We start from the raw sequence: 17,285 nt of genomic DNA, 5'->3' as shown, positions 1-17,285 counted from the left end.
AAGAATAAATAATATATATATATATATATATATATATATATATATATATATATATAAAATAAAGAAAAAATGTAAATATTGTGGGGCTTAGTAGGTGGAAGTTGTGGACCCACCTACATCTAACTTATTTTTTATATATCTTTTAAAAATCATGTTATTTGAAAAAAAGTTCGAAGTAAAAAAGAGAAAAGAAACAGTTATGATATAAATAATAATAATAATAATAATAATAAGTTTTAAAAAGTAATAAAATTACGATAATAAAAAATGAAAATTTTTCTTATGCCTCATTCTTTTTTTCTATTTCTTAGAGAGAATAAAAAGACTAAAAATTTTTTAATAAAAAAATAGTGACAAAAGTAAAAAAGATAGAAAGAAAATAATAATGTATACTTGAAGCTAAGGTAGCTCAAGTATATTTGCTCATAAGTAGAATATATACATGTGACGTTGTTGAATAATAAATTTTGAGACTAATCACAAATTATCTAATTGCCACATCATTAAGTTAACGATGAAAAGTACAAATAATTAAATTTATGACTAATTAAAATTGACATGTGCCCCAAATTAAAGAATTGAAAAACATAAATTGATCATTCTAATAATGCCACATATTTTGATCTTAATCGTTGGATAAAGTTAATCATTTTGGTTCAATTAAATATTATTTACTTAGACTAAGTTCAATTAAACCCAAAAATGAGCTTAATTGAGCCCAAATACTAAATATAACATAAATCCATGTAATTGAACACTTAGGTCTGATTTATGGACCAACCAGGTTTAAGCCCATATAGCCTATAAGTGAACTCTATAAATAGATGAATTCTCCTCATTTGCAGGGTTGGAAATTTTTTACTTTCAGAAAGTCTAGATAGAATTCTTCCAATAACTAGAAGACTCTCTAAGTGTTGAAGTCGACCATCCTCGAAGATTGAAGCTCCTTTGAAGATATAAACTTTCTTCCCCATCCTCGAAGATTGAAGCTCATTTGAAGATACAAACTTTCTTCCATTTGTAGACACAAACTTTCTTCCAAGACTTCAACTTCAAGAACATCACGTGCTCCGCTTTCTCAAATCAAGCGTAGACATTCAACCAATTTGAAAAACATCACGTGCTCCGCTTCTCCAAATCAAGCATAAACGTTCAACAAACTTCAAGAACATCATGTGCTTCGCTTCCTCCAAATCAAGCATAAGCATCTAGTCAAGAGATAACCAGATGATCAAATTCTAGAGATTGAACCGCATCGCATCAAATCAACAAAAATACAACTTTAACCCAAGTTCACAAAAATACAACTTTAACCCAAGTTCAACTCCACGAATTAAATTTCTCCGGAAATCTGGTGTGAACAAGTTTATATAAAAATGCAATGAACATATGATGATTGTTTATGAGAAGGGTTTCATTTAGTTAAGCTAAATCATCAGCAGTGCTCTTTCTGCTTTTTATGATATAATCTTAGTAAAATTTATGTTTCTTATTTTTCATCTGTTAAGTTGTTTTAGCCGACCCTTACAAACAATGCAATACTAAATTTGAAGCAATATAGAAAAAGAAAAGGCAACATTCATAACTCAGTGTAAACTAAATAGCGGTTGCGGTATTGCTATTTGCTAAATGATGGGATGAGTTAAACAAACACGTGTCAGTAGAAAACATGAAGAGGACAATGTTAATGAGGTGTCATCAAGAAATTGCTGATATTGCACCCCAATTTGCCGCGTTAGCCTTATTATGTGTCCATTTTACAAACCCCTCTTTGTTTCTTTCTTTCTTTCCAAAATTTGCTTTTTATATAAACTGATTGCTCCTTTACATTATTCCAACAACATTACTGCATAATATATAATAAACAAAGAGAGTAAAAATGGCATCGCAACAGCAAAGATCGGCGCTGGACGCTAAGGCTAAGCAGGGTGAGACTGTGGTTCCTGGTGGAACTGGTGGCAAAAGCCTTGATGCTCAAGAACGCCTAGCCGAAGGTTCCTTTGTGAGCTTTAGTACTACATGTGTAAATTTTTGTTTATAATATGATCGAGTTTATTAATTGCTTTATCATGGTGAAGGCCGGAGCAAAGGCGGGCAAACAAGGAAAGAGCAACTGGGGCATGAAGGGTATCAAGAGCTAGGGCATCAAGGGGGAGAGGCAAGAAGGGAGCAAATGGGCCAAGAAGGCTACAAAGAGATGGGCCGGAAAGGAGGGCTGAGCACAATGGACAAGTCCGGTGGCGAGCGGGTGGAGGAGGAAGGAATCGAGATCGATGAGTCCAAGTTCACAAACAAGAACCGTTAAACTCGCCCTTTGAACTTAGGGCTGATCTTAATGTAATGTTTGCATGCATGTGCATGCATGTTGTCTGTTCTCGTGGTTTCGTCTTATGTAATGTAATAAGGTTGCTTTGTAATTTTATTTCCTATGCTTTTTCTTTTCTTTTCTTTTCTTTTACCTTGGCCACATGTGCTGTGGTTGTATTTCAGGGTTTAAGTTCTGAACTTAAACTTTTGATGAATTTTGCTATAAATGGAAAACGTGAACAAATAGTACGTCTTTTGTTTTTTTTTCTTCTTATTTTACCGTTTGCTTTCCCATCTCTTTAGAGTTTGGTTTAGTTTTGACATGGACTGTTCTGAAAACTGAAATGTTTGCATGCATGTTCTGAAATATACGGATACTTCATAAATAAAAGACATGGACGTATCAGTCAAGTCTACTATCCTTTCAAAATACATAGTATATATAGATTTGCATGAGTTTAATTAATTAAAAGAGTGTATATGTGAAATGTACATATTAAGATTCTAATTGACTACGAGACTAAAATTAGTTATTTATAAAGAACACAAAATAGAGAATGCAAAAGGAGGGAAGTCCTCAATGATGAAAGATCTTTGGGATCCTACGAGAAGTTATATGGAGAATATTTTTGGATGGTTTGTTTAAAATAAATTCGGGAGACATTTCCAACCCAGTTTAGAATCAAAATGAAAATGTAAAGTTAGACTATTATATCAACACCATACCTATGGCAGAATAAATATAATTGGTTCGCTTCATTTAATTGAATTTTATAGATACCAATGGTTCGCTTCATTAAATTGAGTTTTATAGATACCAATGGAACTTTCATTTTAATGAAATTTCTTACCATGTTAAATTTTTTAATCTCGCATTAGTTCTTACCATGTTTTAGAGAAATTTTTTAATCTCGCATTAGTGATTAAATTATTACATATTTCAAAATACAAGGGGTAGTGTTAGTTAGGGATAAGTTACCGTTATCATTATTGGTTAGGGCTATGGTAACTCCACGTCTTTTTTCACTCATTATTGGTTAGGGCTAGTTAGAACTATGCTAACTTATCATTATTGGTTAGGGCTATGGTAACTCCACGTCTTTTGGTAACTCCACGTCTTTTTTCAGCATATCCTGTTTAGGAAAAGGTCTTATCAACATTTCTCTTTCTCAACCTCTCTTCGACTCTTTATAAATCATATCTATGGAGAAAGGTCATTATAACTCTTATTCTAGATAAATCGTATCTTGTTTGGGAAAATCTTGTTTGGGGAAATGTCATTATAACTCTTGTTCTAGGTTTATCATCCATTTTTCTTTCTAATCTCTCTTCAACTCTTTATAAACAGTGACGTATTAGGTTTATCATTTATCTCTTTCTTAACCTCTCTTCAACTCTCTATAAACAGTGACGTATTCATTGGTTAAGACAATGGTAACTCCACGGTTATCATAACCGTACTTTGTATGGGGAAAAGTCATTATAACTCTTGTTTTAGGTTTATCATAACCCCTCATCCATCTCACTCTTTCTCAATCTCTCTTCACCTCTCTATAAACATTGACGTATCCAAAGAAGGACTACTGTATCAAAGGCAGAATATAGCGTAGAGAGCGCATAATTTAATATATATTGTAATTGTAATTTAACACTTCAAAACTAATATTAAAATACAAAAATCGAATATGTGAAGGGCACGTGCCCCATGGCCCCTTAATAGATCCATCCATGTCCATAAACCTACATTTTCAACTCTCCATAATCTTATATTTTCAACTCCCGTAGTTTTATTATTTTAAAAAAAAATTATGATTTTATTTTTTTAAAAAAATTACTCTCTTATTTTTCAATTTTTAATTAATTTAATAATTTTAAATGAATATTATTTTTAATTTATTTTATTTTTGAAATTAATTTTAATAATTATTAGTTTACGCATTAGCCTTATATTTAACTGACTTTTTTTTAATTTTATTATTTCATGTCTTTTATTTATTTTTTCTTCTTTTATTCATTTTTCACTTTTCAAATATTTTATCAATAAAATTCATAAAAAATCAAAACAAAAATAATAAAACTATTTAATGTTAAAAATCAAAACAAAAACAATAAAACGATTTAATGTTAAATGAAATAAGTTTTGAATTCTTAAATAACCTAAACATGTATAACAAATATATGTATATATTATATATTTTTTAAGTATTTAGATTTTAAATGTATAAGAATTTTCTTTTAAAAAATTAATTTAATGGCGAGATTTGATTTAAAATTTATTTGGATTTAAATTTTTTACTAAATTATGCTTATACTTTCTAAAATGTAAGTTTTTTTTCACTTTCTTCTTTCTTATTTTTATATCTTTTATTGGTTCATTATAATTTTTTTATCCTTTTTGTTGTTCCATGGAAAAACTAAATATTGAGTCATTTAAAAAGAGAAAAAAAACATAATATTTAGGTAAGAAGAAAACTAAGATTGTTTTATCTTTAAAAGGAAAAACAGTGATTTATTCAACCGATTACTTAAAAAATGTTGAAAATTTCATGTTGAATTTAAAGAAATTAAGGCAAATTGTTTTGCGAAACCATGACGATTTGATAAATTAAATATACAAAATTTATGTATTGGAGTTAGAATATCATTTTTTTAAAAAAATAATAATTTATTTGCACCTAACAATTACGTCCAAAAATTAAAAATTGACGTCATATTTTTAAAAAAAATGATTGAAAAATGTTTTACGAAAATAAACATTTTAAAAAATTAATTATACGAAATCTGTGTATTGGATTTATAATACAAAGTTCTTTTAAAAAATCAATAAATTATTCTCATATAATAGTTACATAAAAAAAAATGTTAAAAATAGGCGTCACATTTGAAAAAATAATGAAAATTATTTTACAAAAATAAGATAATTTGGTAAATTAAATATACAAAATTTGTGTTGGATTTAGAATACAAATTTTAGAAAAATGTATAAAAAATAAATTTCATAACACTCCCTGTATGACTCTTCTCCAAACACATCTTATCATGACCACCCCATAACCCTTCATACATGACTTTTCCTCTAAACATATATTATTATAACATTAGGTTTATCATAAAACTAGTTTTATCATGACATTAATCCTCCATAACCTAACCCTTCCTTCAAACACACCCTAAGAGTTAAAAAAGTCAAAATCATTTCTATCAAATCGTTTTTTTTTCTTTTGCTAAAACCATTTTTTCTTTAATTGATAGGTGTTTTTATTTAATATTTGTGTTTGACTGAAATTTAAGTTAATTTTATATTAATCAACTACAAAAAAAAGGGTTTTTTTTTTTTAAATATAACAAATCCATAAGTATTTACCCATGCAATAGTTTAAGAAAAGAAAAGCTTAGATGACTACCGTATGAAAGACAAAAATATTTCAATCAATACGTAATTAATTGATCATACGCATCCGAGTAATTTTCTTATAAAAGACCTTATATTCACTGACAGATTCGTGTAGGGACTAGTGGGACGACACATGACGATGCCTTCTTTACATTATCAATTTTTTTATTTTAATATTAATTTATATCCAATTAAAACATATTAAATAATGTTTTATTTTAAATCAGATATATAATGTTTTATTTCAAACAAGATATAGTCACAATCATATAGATTTGTGGCATCATATTCAAACAAAAGTGTAGTTAAACAGACTTATAAGAATAATTATCAATCGAGGACAAAATTGACAATTTTTAGTACGGAAACATCCATACCATTTCTCTTCGTATACTTCACACTAAAATCTAAAATCCACAAGTACGAAATTTTTATACCTTATCGTAGTACGAAGCGGATGGGCATGTAGGATTTTAGGACCGCTTTTTTCTTAACACGTGTCATCGAAAAGGAGACTAGAAGAAATATTTTGACTGAGTAAGCACCTACGTGTCAGGCAGAGAATGTTCTACAATTCGCTATCAGCCACGTAGACAGTCCAGAGTGTCCATTTTTGCCTTCTTTCTGGGAGGTAAGAGTGGTAAAATTCTATTTAAACCAAAAGGACAAGAAGAAATGGATATAGAAATTTGAATATTCTGTTGGTCAAAGCTTAAGTATTTGGAAAAGAGATGTCGTCGGAGCAGGAAAGAGGTAAACTCGACGCCAGGGCCAGGCAAGGGGAGACTGTCATCCCCGGTGGAACCGGAGGCAAAAGTCTTGAAGCTCAGGAGCACCTTGCTGAAGGTGTGCCCTCCCCACTTGTCCACTTTTCAAACTTGGTTTTTTGTTAATCTAATACTTTGACAATTTAACTAACTTTTACCAAATATTGTCAATATTATGTCTCCGTAGTTCTTATAAGATTTCTTTGGTTTTTCATTATAATTTACACAATAGAGATTGAGTTAGTTCATGGACTCAATTCAATTGTTATTGAATTTGATTTTTGTCTCGGTTTAAACTAATAGTTATTTAACTTTTAATTTTGTATCTTATAAGTCACCTCCATCCAACCTTGGCTGTTAAGTTCACGTCTTTAATGAGTCAGCTAGATGTTATAATAAGACTATGATTTTATGTTCATATATGTGTCTGTATACCCTATAAAATTTTATTAAAAAATCCATAACACATTTTAAAATGTTTGGAACAAAAAACTGAACCGTTTTTAGACTTGCTATAAGTTATAAGTTCAAGACCATCTTTTTCTTGAAAGTTCAAGATCCTGTTTAACAAAAATGCAGTTAAATCGAGTTCGTGATAACTTCTACTTTTCAAACTCATTCCAACCACTAAAGTGAGAAGTAGCGACTCATTCATAACAATACTAAAGACTAAAGTAGTGATAGTTTGATTGTGAATGGTGATGGCAGGGCGGAGCCGTGGGGGCCAAACAAGGAAGGAGCAGCTGGGACACGAAGGATACCAAGAGATGGGCCGTAAAGGAGGGCTAAGCAACACAGGTATGTCTGGAGGAGAACGTGCTGCTGAGGAAGGTGTTGAGATTGACGAATCCAAGTTCAGGAATAAATAAAAAATACAAAAACCACCCTTTCACAATGTGTCTTCAATCTAAACTTCTATGTTCCATTTTCATCTTTAGTTTCTTTTTTTTGTTTTTTTAGTTTCTACTTTCCCTAAAAGTGTCTAGAATAAATAATTGTATTTCAAGGCTTTATAGCCTACTTCAGGTCTGTATATCGATGTTTCTGCCTTGAGTGAGCAGTTAAAGTCGGTCTTTTTCTAGTGTATCTGCCTACAAATGCCACATATGGCTAAACATAAGGGATATGGATATGCATATCTTTATTGAGGATGGTTAAAATGAAACATTCCCAAAATGAGTAAATGTCTCAAGCAAAACAGGGTTGGTTGGTTGTATGGAATAAGAGGTATGCATTATGAACCTATTGCATCCCGGAGTAAGAAGACATCAATGGTAGGAACTGACGTGTAATAGGAGACCAAACCTAACCTAAGAACTGATAGTGATACAATCCTAAATCAAAGCTTTGAAACATGTTGGTAGAAATCCAAAACCTGCTGTTACCAAACAAGGTAAAATTTAACCTGAATTGAGCCAGTTGCTGTCGGGGGGGAGTGACAAGACTTGGCTTCCTGCTTTCTCTGGCCTTGCATTTGTCTCGCATGCTTCATAGGTGTGCGCTTAATTCTCTCCAATGTTGGGTTCAGTGGCTGGTTGCTAAAGCAGTGACCAACAGACCTAGCACAAGAAATGGCTGCGCACTGGCCTGAAATGTTATTGCAAACATAAGGTGGAATAATTGTGTCCCAAAATTTGCCAGTCTGGCGTCGACATGGGCTTTTGATTTCTTGGGGAACTTTAATGTTTCAATGTTTCATCACAGCTCTAGTTTCTATAAATGTAAATCTACACCTTGAGAAAGAATTTGAGTACCTGATATTTGACATCATACTTGACGGGGTCCTTGAGGAAGTACTTGAACTATTAAGAATTATGATAATATGGATTAGTAGAGTATTCATGTTTTTTTTTCCAACTAAAAGGGAAGTACAGCTAAGGCCTGATTATCGAAGCATACACATCCATCCAATTATAATTACATCCATCCAATTATAATTACATATATATAGAGAGCGAGCGGCATCAAATATTCAATTGGAAATAAGACCTCAAATTACTGCATGGTTGACCAGATCGCTAACGGAATTTGCAACGACAAATAATAAGACCTCACATTACTATACCGTTGATCCGATCCTGTCGTTATTGCAAAGACTAGTAACCTGACTTGCATATTAAAAAGTGTTATCATTCTGACACGCATACTTTTGTTTTAAGTTGCTAAATTATATAGGGCTCACTATACTGAATGTTCCTTTGTACATAGTACGTAAGGTTGTACTTAACTATGTTCAGTTTTCAGTAGCGCCTGCCTACTCAAGAGAAGACTGACCATATGACAATTCTTTAAAGTATTTACCTGGAAGAAAACTTGGGGACCAATAAGAGCGAGCAGTGCTAATGCGTAATACGGCTTGCCGGCTCCCAACAGATAACCTGCAATAAGTGAACATTATTAGTAGTCACATTCATTTCAAATATATTAAAGGGAACAGTCTTTAACCAATTCCAAATCAAACTCTTGCATCTACATTATACTTTATAATAGTGCTTGTGATTTCTCAATCTACATTGCAAACAAATAAGAATTCTTTTGATCTAACATGGCAAGATAATAGTTTTAGCTTTTAGTATCAAAGTCCCATAAGTGGTCTCCTACAATAATGCAAGTTCATAGAAGTAAGCTAAGAGAAATGTTTTTGGAACTTTAGCCGAAGAACGCCATCTTTCTGATTGAGATACAGGAATTATTTTGCAAGAGAACCGAAGGATAGACCGACCAATTCTTCCTTCCAACAATCAGAATGCCAAATGTTTAATATTTTGTAAGACCCCCAATTATCCATACTTATAGGAGGAAGGGTAGAAAAGTAACTGCACAGGGAATTATTATGGAGAAATGATTGGAAGGACGTTCTGAGTGGTAGGGCCCACTGGGCTGAGGAATATGTGAGTCTATAAATAGGATTATTAGGTTGGAGTAGCTAGGGTATTTTTAACTTTTAGGAGGTAGGGCTACAGCAGCCACCAGGGTCTCTTAAAACCAAGAGGCTGGTATGATCTTTTCTGCATTTTTCCTTGTTGTTTCTTGTTATTTCTTTTCATCTTGTGAATCTGGATCATTTGGCTTTATATATAAATAAAGTAAACCAGAGTACCGCCTCTGTTTAAGCCATTTATACAGTCCTTTCAGTCTAAATTATTGTTAGTATCCTAACATATTTTCTTTGTTGCATACAAACTTTTGGGACATTTGTCCTTATCAGTTAACTGCTTCGTTGAGAGTTGAAGACATATCTTGTAGATGTACGGATATTGGATGATAGGATACAATTGTTACAAGATTATTTGAACTGATGCATGTACAAAAAGATGAAGCCCAAACAAGTGAAGAACCTTCAAAATGTATATTACAGAAAGGCAGAAGCCAAGAAACGAGCAACTTGTATTTTTATTTTCTCGGTACAATCAGAAAATGATATAGTGTGCTTTAAACTTGCGCATTGTTCTAAAGAGAGAATCCCTTAGGAATAAAAAGTACTAAATGAATTACCAGCAACAGATAATTGAGTTATGTCAATAGCCCCAACGCAAATCCATTTAGCAGTTTCAGCACCAAAAGCTACTGGAAGTGACTGTAAGGGCAGTAAATAACAAAAGATGACTATAGAATAACAGAATAAAAACAACCTGATAAGGCCTAAACTAATTTAACGTAATCAAAAAGTGTGTTTTAGAATGAAATACCTGAAGTCCTAAAGCTCTATCGCCCTCAACACTTTTGAAATCATTTACTATGGCTATTCCTAACTGATTAAGACAAAGCAGAAGTCGGATTAGGATTGGATTTTTTGAAGTTAGGAACTCAAAAATAAATTGAGAAGCATACACCAGCTATGCTGTACAAGAGTGTGAGAACGATAATATCAGGAGTGAGAGTCCCAAATAAAGCTTGACCTGCCCACCTGAGATTGAAAATTGGCTGTTACTGGAAAAGGCAAACTTATCGCATTATAAAGAATGAGAAATTTGTGATAAGTATGATTAATGTGGAGCCTGGAACAATCCAATAAACTTTACACAGAAAAGAAATTGCCGATAGCCGCAAAGGGCAAACTAGCCATCGATTGATGGTTCCATATATAGGACTTGAGTTCAACACTCGAGGCCCCATTCAAAGTGCATTATAAGCGGATAAGTAATAAATTTGTGCGGGTAGTGTTAATCATGGCAAATAGATTTCATGGTCAATACACAGGATACATCTTTCGATCAGCTTTTATCTGGGATAACAATATGCTCAAAAGTAGGAGGGAATTCAAAAAATGAGTGAACACTACAAAGAAGAAAATTGACTTCAGATGAAGCAAACTAAACACAAAGAAAGTTTTCAAATTTTCATATGAAACACAATCGACTTCATCAACCAGTCAATTACAGATTGAAATGGTTGATTGACTTTATCCTTCACAATGCATGTCAATTTACCTATAACTACAGATCACAGGATTTCTCACCATGGTAAACTAATATAACTAGCTCCAAGCGCAAAATTTCCAATCCATCCATTTTGTTTTAGCTGCAACCACAAAATAAATGTTCTTAGCATCCAGAAGATCCAATTTAGAAACACTAAACTTTTGTTTGTTACCTTTAGAGGTGGAGCAGAGTATATATATGATAACAAAGAGCCACCTAGAGCAAGGTAAAAGACTGTAGGAAAGTCGTGTCCTGCCTGAGAAGAATAAGGACGAAGTTTAAGAAAAACAGTCGACATGAAAGACGAGTTCCACAAATTCTATGAACCTACCCACACATCTAACAAACCAGCCAAGCCAAGTCCTCCTAGAAGCAACACCCATATTTGAGTTATAACCTGATCAAATATGTGAAAGGAAGAAACCGGTAAGGAAGGACCATATATGCCTCTGTCAATGGATATCAAGTGGTTTACTCATACCTCATTCTCAGATATTGCACCAGAAGGGATTGGACGATAAGGTTCATTAATTGCATCAATCTCTCGATCATACCAATCATTGATTGTCTAAAAAACCAAAGTACCGTGTCTATCTTATTTGTGCTTGAATACTTTCATGAGTCATAGGAAAGCTTTACATCAAAGAGAGCTCACCTGCGTATAGCCAGTGAGAAATGGACCAGACATAAGCATGCAAGCAATTGATTTTGCCACATCCTCAATAGTCCAATGGAAGTTACCTGTAAAAAAATAATGTATCGTTGAAGCCATATTCAATAGTTCGATGGGGAAACTAATCAATAAAGCATAATAAAGATCAGTTAGTACTGTCCCCATTTGATCTATATGCGTAATCAATCATTTGACCACCATCTGATGCATTTGACCATACAATACACAACACGAGAATAGATTTTAAAGTTCTGAAAAGAGAAGAACTCGCTAATTTTCATCATGACTAGGAAGTAAGTTGATAGTAATACGTGTTAGTAGTTCATCAACAACTTTTCATATGCAATTTTAGTGTCTCAGTATGTACAAAATGAGTACCAGAAGCAGCAGCACCACAAACTACCCCCCAAACCAAGGGCGGCCATGTAACAGGCTTTGTCAATTGAAGTCGAATCTTCCATTTATTCTGCATAAAGTGCACATGAAGAATTTATTAAGGACTTACATTCAAATCTTCCTAAAAAACAAGCTGAGAACATGAAGGTAACTCACAGTTTCTTGCGCAGCGCCTTTAATTCCAAGAAGCTGGTTGAAGCTCGAACCACCACCTGCCGGCGCTTTATCTGACGCCTTAGATTTAACTGATCAAAACAAATAAGAAAAATGTAAATACGACAGCTCCAATTAAATCGATTCTGCAAATTTCTCGAAATTATCTAAACTGCCGAGAGTCAAAGTATTCCACCGGTCAACATAAAAAAAGAAAAAAAAAAAGAACCAAACTATGTAAAAAGAAAAAAAAAAAAAGCAACAGGTACCTTCATTCGCGTCAGTTTCAGCAGCAACAACCGAGAGCCTCCTTCCTAGAACAATGAACAATTGTCGTTACCAGTAGAAATAAGAACTAACACTTAATATCTCAAAATCGACATGGAAGCCAGAGAAATCCGTGAAGAAGAAAAAGAAAATTGGAAGGACAATGGAAGTAACATAGGGCTTAAATGAAAACGCTCATTCTTCAATTCGAAGGCTATGGGATATGAACGCGTTTCAATTTGGTTTGGTTGTTTGCAGAAATCAGTAAAGCATTAGAGAGTGAAACTCACTAGAAAAAGAAACAGAAACTGGCGATAAAGAAGATTGAAATCGAACTCTATTGGCATGGATGCTGGACAATCTTAGAGATGGAAGTGTATTCAGTGTCAACGCCATTGAAGCACCGGATAGTGGCGGAGAGAAAAAGGAAGTGGTGAGGGAGTTGATAACTAAGGATGTGAGGAAACACAAAATTTTAAAAATAGTTACTTCCGAGGAGGGTACTCCCTTTACTCTATTATATTTGCCTGCGGTAAATCATGTGTTCTCACTTAAAAAATATGGACTTTTAAAAAAATATAGAAACCTCCAAAATATTTACTATAACAATTTTAAAAACCAAAAAAATATCAAAATTATCTCAATTAACATTGGTCATACAGCTCAATACATGATTGTGTAGATTTTGATACACGATATTGAATATATCATGCACTGAATGAACGAATTCTGTCTTTAATTTATTCGATCTTGAGTATACAATCTCCCAGGATGAAAGAATTTCTCTTTCACTTATTGTATCGTAGGCTTAGTGATGCTAAGACGTTCGGAATGAAATAACTGTCTTTAATTTATTCAATCTCGGACATACATTGTCCCGAGATGTCCCGAATGGAAAATTTCTCCTTTAGTTATTCGATCTAGCCTTAATTGTATCAAGATGACCCGAAATTAACAAATGGCAGAAAAAGATATAAATTACAAAGACATATATAGAATTTATGAAAAAAAGATCGCATGAGTTTTTCTTATTTTGTTATACAGACAAATAATTTTATAAAATTTATGTAAATTACTGGAGGATAGGATTAAAAAATTAATGTTGGTCCTCTAAACTGAACTCTGTAAAAAGTTAACAATTTATTCCCTCAATATCTTATATAACAATTTAGTATTTTTAACCATTCAATTCTTACCCTAAACAAAATTTATCAAAATTTAATGCCAAATTTTACTATTTTATTATACATGATTATTTTATAAAATTATATTCTCTAAGTAATTTATTTATACAAAGAAAACCATTACATTTTCACATGGCTAAATTATCAAATAATAGACTAAATTGTTACTTCTACCATAACTATAGACTATAACTATTTTTATATAATATATATTTGTATTAACAATAACTATGATCGACTATATTTATCATAAGGATCCATAGAAAATATTTTATCCATCAGCTTTACTCACAACCTATCATTTTATACATATATATTTAAAGGAAAACAAAAGGCACTTGGGCTGGCCCACTGGGCTTAATTGGACCAGCTTTTGAGTAAGAGGGCAATAATATTGTCCAACCATTATTTTCTTCTTTATCAATTTACTTTCTTCCTTTAAAAAATGTTATAATCTTTCATCAATTCATGACTAATTATTTGGTGAAATCACTCCAAATATACCCACCCAATATGCAAAAAGATAGAAGTATATCAAATTTATATCTAACGCATCGTTAACAGCATGTATTTTCTTCTATGCACCCACGACGATTATTATAAGACAGACACATTGTGACAGCCTCATTGAATAATTTGTTCAACTTCGTATTTACTTCAAAACAATTAAATTTTACCTAAAAAATTAGTTTTAAGATACCAATATATTTATGTCATAGTCATATATTTTTGTTTTAATACTTCTCATAGGTATTTGAATGGTTCTTTTTGTGTTTAAATGCCCATAAACTTTGAATTATTAATTTTAACAAGTTTAACACAAGAAAATCCTATAGTTGATTCTAAGTATAAAATTGAACTTAATGTCTAATAAAACCATAAAATTTTAAGTTTATGTTAAGTAAATAATTGGCTAAGAAAAGTATGTTAGAATAGGTTAATAGATAACCTAATTAGATATATCAAGGTTAATAATTATTTTTTAACAAAATTGAAAGTATGAAGATATATTAGACTTTTTTTTCTAAAGTTAAAAAACTTAATAGAATTTTTTTAAAATGTTTTTATTATATATTACCATTTTCACCGTCTATTTAGACTATTTTTAAATATAACAAATTTATTAATGATTTGAATCTATAATTTTATTATATTTTGTAAATATTATTAACAATTTTGTTATTTGCAACCATTTCATTTATACTTTCTTATAACTCTTCATATTCATATTTAGTCTCACACAATTTTTGTATATATTAATACGATGAATCTAAAGTATAATCATCAAAATATATAAAGTCATGTCAATTATTTTAAAACTATATAAATCAAAGTAAGTTATTTTAAAAATAAATACCGTGATCAAAACAGATTAAAAATTCAACTACCAAAATAACAAAGATTTCGTAAAAAGGGAAAACTAATAAAAATGAATGATTGAGGAGAAAGATAAAGAGTTAGGATATGGGAAATATAATTAATTATTTGTGTCCTCCCAAAAAGGAAAGAAAGAAAAAGAAAACTCACCTAAACAAGATCTATTAATTTATTAATAATTGTAAACGAAGATAAAGTTTATGTACAAATCCGACTCCGCAATAATTTGAATCAATATCTAACCTTTCTTATAATTATAAAACTCTCTTGCAAATACTAATGGAGCACTTACCTCAATTAATTCCATTTTTATATACCCTATTTGGTTTGGTCATTCAGTTTTAAATTCTCATTATTATTACATAAAACAAGTACGCACCTTTCAATCAATTTTCACCTTCTCATTTCTTTTCTTTCTCTCTCTTTTTTTTTTTTACTATTTCTTTCTTTGGCCCTTTCTTCCCATAAAAGTAATTAAAAGGTAAAAAATATACTAATATAAAATAAAGTTTGAAAATGATTTTTCACTATCTTCCCTTTGCTTTTTTCATCCAAAGTTTGTTTGTTTCTTACAATTTTACATTTTAAAATAATAATAATGTTTAGTAAACTTTATGTTGGTTTAATATAGAGAGCAAACAAAGTATTGAAATTTTTGTTATTGAAAGAGTTATACACGTATTTATGGTATTAAATTGTTGTATCATGTCGATACATTTTTACATTTTATAAGATTGACATCTATCTATGTGTAAAATGAAATGAAACTATGAAGAAAATTAAAACTATAATAAATAAGCAACCAAATGTGTTGCTAATTAATATGAATATAATTATCGTAAACAATTAATAACTTGTTAAGGCATATCCATGCATGCTATCAAGATTTTTATTGAAACATTTTAAGAAATTAAAATTGATTGTATTTATTTTTTAATTTTTGAAAATATTATTTAGAAATAATTAAAAGGTTTTTTTTTCTTTTTTGCCTACTTTGTTATTTTTTATAATTAGAAAAAGAAAAAGTAAAGCCAATAAAATCTATTTTATTATATATTTTCAGTGTATTAAAAAGAGGAGTTTGAGAGAATCATTTGCTTTGTCCTTTGTGGACTTAAAAAATTCCAACTAAACCCAACAATCAAACATAGCTAAATGAACTTTGTTTCTTTATAAAAAAAACAACTTCACTAATTTCAACTAATATTATTTAACTTATTATAACTTGGCAATATATAGATAATTGAAAATGATTGTTATTCTACCAACCATTTACACCAATCAAACGAGGGTTTGTTATTGTTATTACATTTTTATAATTCATGGACGCAATCTCTCCACGTTTTAGAACTTTTAAGTTATTATTTTAATCATTTTTAAATTATACAACAAATTGAATAGTGCACTATAAATTGATATTTTCACTCCCTACAAATAGTTTCACATATTATGAAGAGACTCGTTAACTTTTACGTAAAGAATAATTGTCTTTCATATAGTATCAAATGAACTTCAATTCAAACCACTAACACTTATTGATCTATTTAGAATGTTTTCACAAAAGACAATCTTCCTATTCTCCTTCTAAATATGCTTAAACAAGTTCATACTGATAATTATTTTATCACTATAAAAACGATCTCTAAACATTTGTTAATTAATTTTATTGTGTAAATTCTTGTATTTTTCTTATTTGTATTATTTTTTATCTACTTATTCCTACAACAGTATTGAGAAGTTTTTCCAACAAATACTCACTTTAAGAAAAACATCTTTTTAAGTGTTTTGATGTTTAACATTCACTTTTGATTTCCTCTTAAAACATCATAGTGGTCACGAGCATGGATATCGTTTGTTTGGTTTTGCATGACCCTTGGTTCTTAGGTGACCCTAGCCTTCAACAGTTCAAAATTGAGGATGTAGATTGGTGTGTTCTCTTCATAATTGAGTGGGTGAGTTCTTATGCACAGATGAGTCTTGGGACTAACCTTCTAGTTTTAGAGAACTTATTGACTTCTCTACTCTCTCAATAATTCCAATATTTGATTAGATTTAAGTTGGTTGGAAGGATTGCTCTCTTGTCAATCTTCTAGTGTGTGTTTTGGATGACTAGTGTCTGAAAATCTTTTCGCCCTAGGCACCCCATGGTTCAGTCCCCTCTAGTTTGATAGCGATGTTTCCCAACATTCTTTCATTTCATGGCTAGCTATTCAAAATCATTTAAAGACTCATGATCATGTGAGCCAGTGATGTTCTAATATTCCTAGTAATTGTCATCTATGTATTGGTGACGTTGAGTCTAGGGATTATTTATTCTCCAAGTGTTTCTTTAGTAAAGCTATTTGG

At 31.1% G+C, this 17,285-nt stretch overlaps 3 protein-coding genes across 3 annotated transcripts; 2 read left to right on the top strand and 1 right to left on the bottom strand.

The window, feature by feature from the left end:
- The first annotated feature begins 1,707 nt into the window (after positions 1-1,707).
- On the top strand, positions 1,708-2,530 carry LOC101218011 (protein SLE1). The gene is given in 1 exon segment (XM_031883952.1): positions 1,708-2,530. A coding segment is annotated over 1 exon segment (426 nt). The 5' UTR covers positions 1,708-1,879; the 3' UTR covers positions 2,306-2,530.
- A 3,635-nt stretch (positions 2,531-6,165) lies between these two features.
- Positions 6,166-7,644, top strand: LOC101211932 (protein EMB-1). The gene is made up of 2 exons (XM_004148563.3): positions 6,166-6,547; positions 7,177-7,644. Exons 1-2 carry the CDS (start codon positions 6,433-6,435, stop codon positions 7,335-7,337), a joined length of 276 nt encoding a protein of 91 aa, XP_004148611.1. The 5' UTR covers positions 6,166-6,432; the 3' UTR covers positions 7,338-7,644.
- Positions 7,593-12,869, bottom strand: LOC101212175 (chlorophyll synthase, chloroplastic). Its single transcript, XM_004148564.3, has 15 exons — positions 12,669-12,869; positions 12,381-12,425; positions 12,115-12,203; positions 11,941-12,028; positions 11,545-11,630; positions 11,371-11,457; positions 11,221-11,286; positions 11,062-11,145; positions 10,928-10,989; positions 10,300-10,375; positions 10,158-10,220; positions 9,964-10,045; positions 8,770-8,846; positions 8,223-8,270; positions 7,593-8,055 (listed from the first exon to the last, which is right to left on the bottom strand). The coding sequence occupies exons 1-15, from the start codon at positions 12,772-12,774 to the stop codon at positions 7,993-7,995; spliced, it is 1,122 nt and encodes a 373-aa protein (XP_004148612.1). The 5' UTR covers positions 12,775-12,869; the 3' UTR covers positions 7,593-7,992.
- Between the last annotated feature and the right edge of the window lie 4,416 nt (positions 12,870-17,285).

This window comes from Cucumis sativus, chromosome 4, assembly GCF_000004075.3.
Source record: "Cucumis sativus cultivar 9930 chromosome 4, Cucumber_9930_V3, whole genome shotgun sequence".
Taxonomy (NCBI): Eukaryota; Viridiplantae; Streptophyta; class Magnoliopsida; order Cucurbitales; family Cucurbitaceae; genus Cucumis; species Cucumis sativus.
The sequence above is the reverse complement of the archived record's forward strand: the minus strand, read 5'-3'. Positions and strand labels throughout refer to the sequence as shown.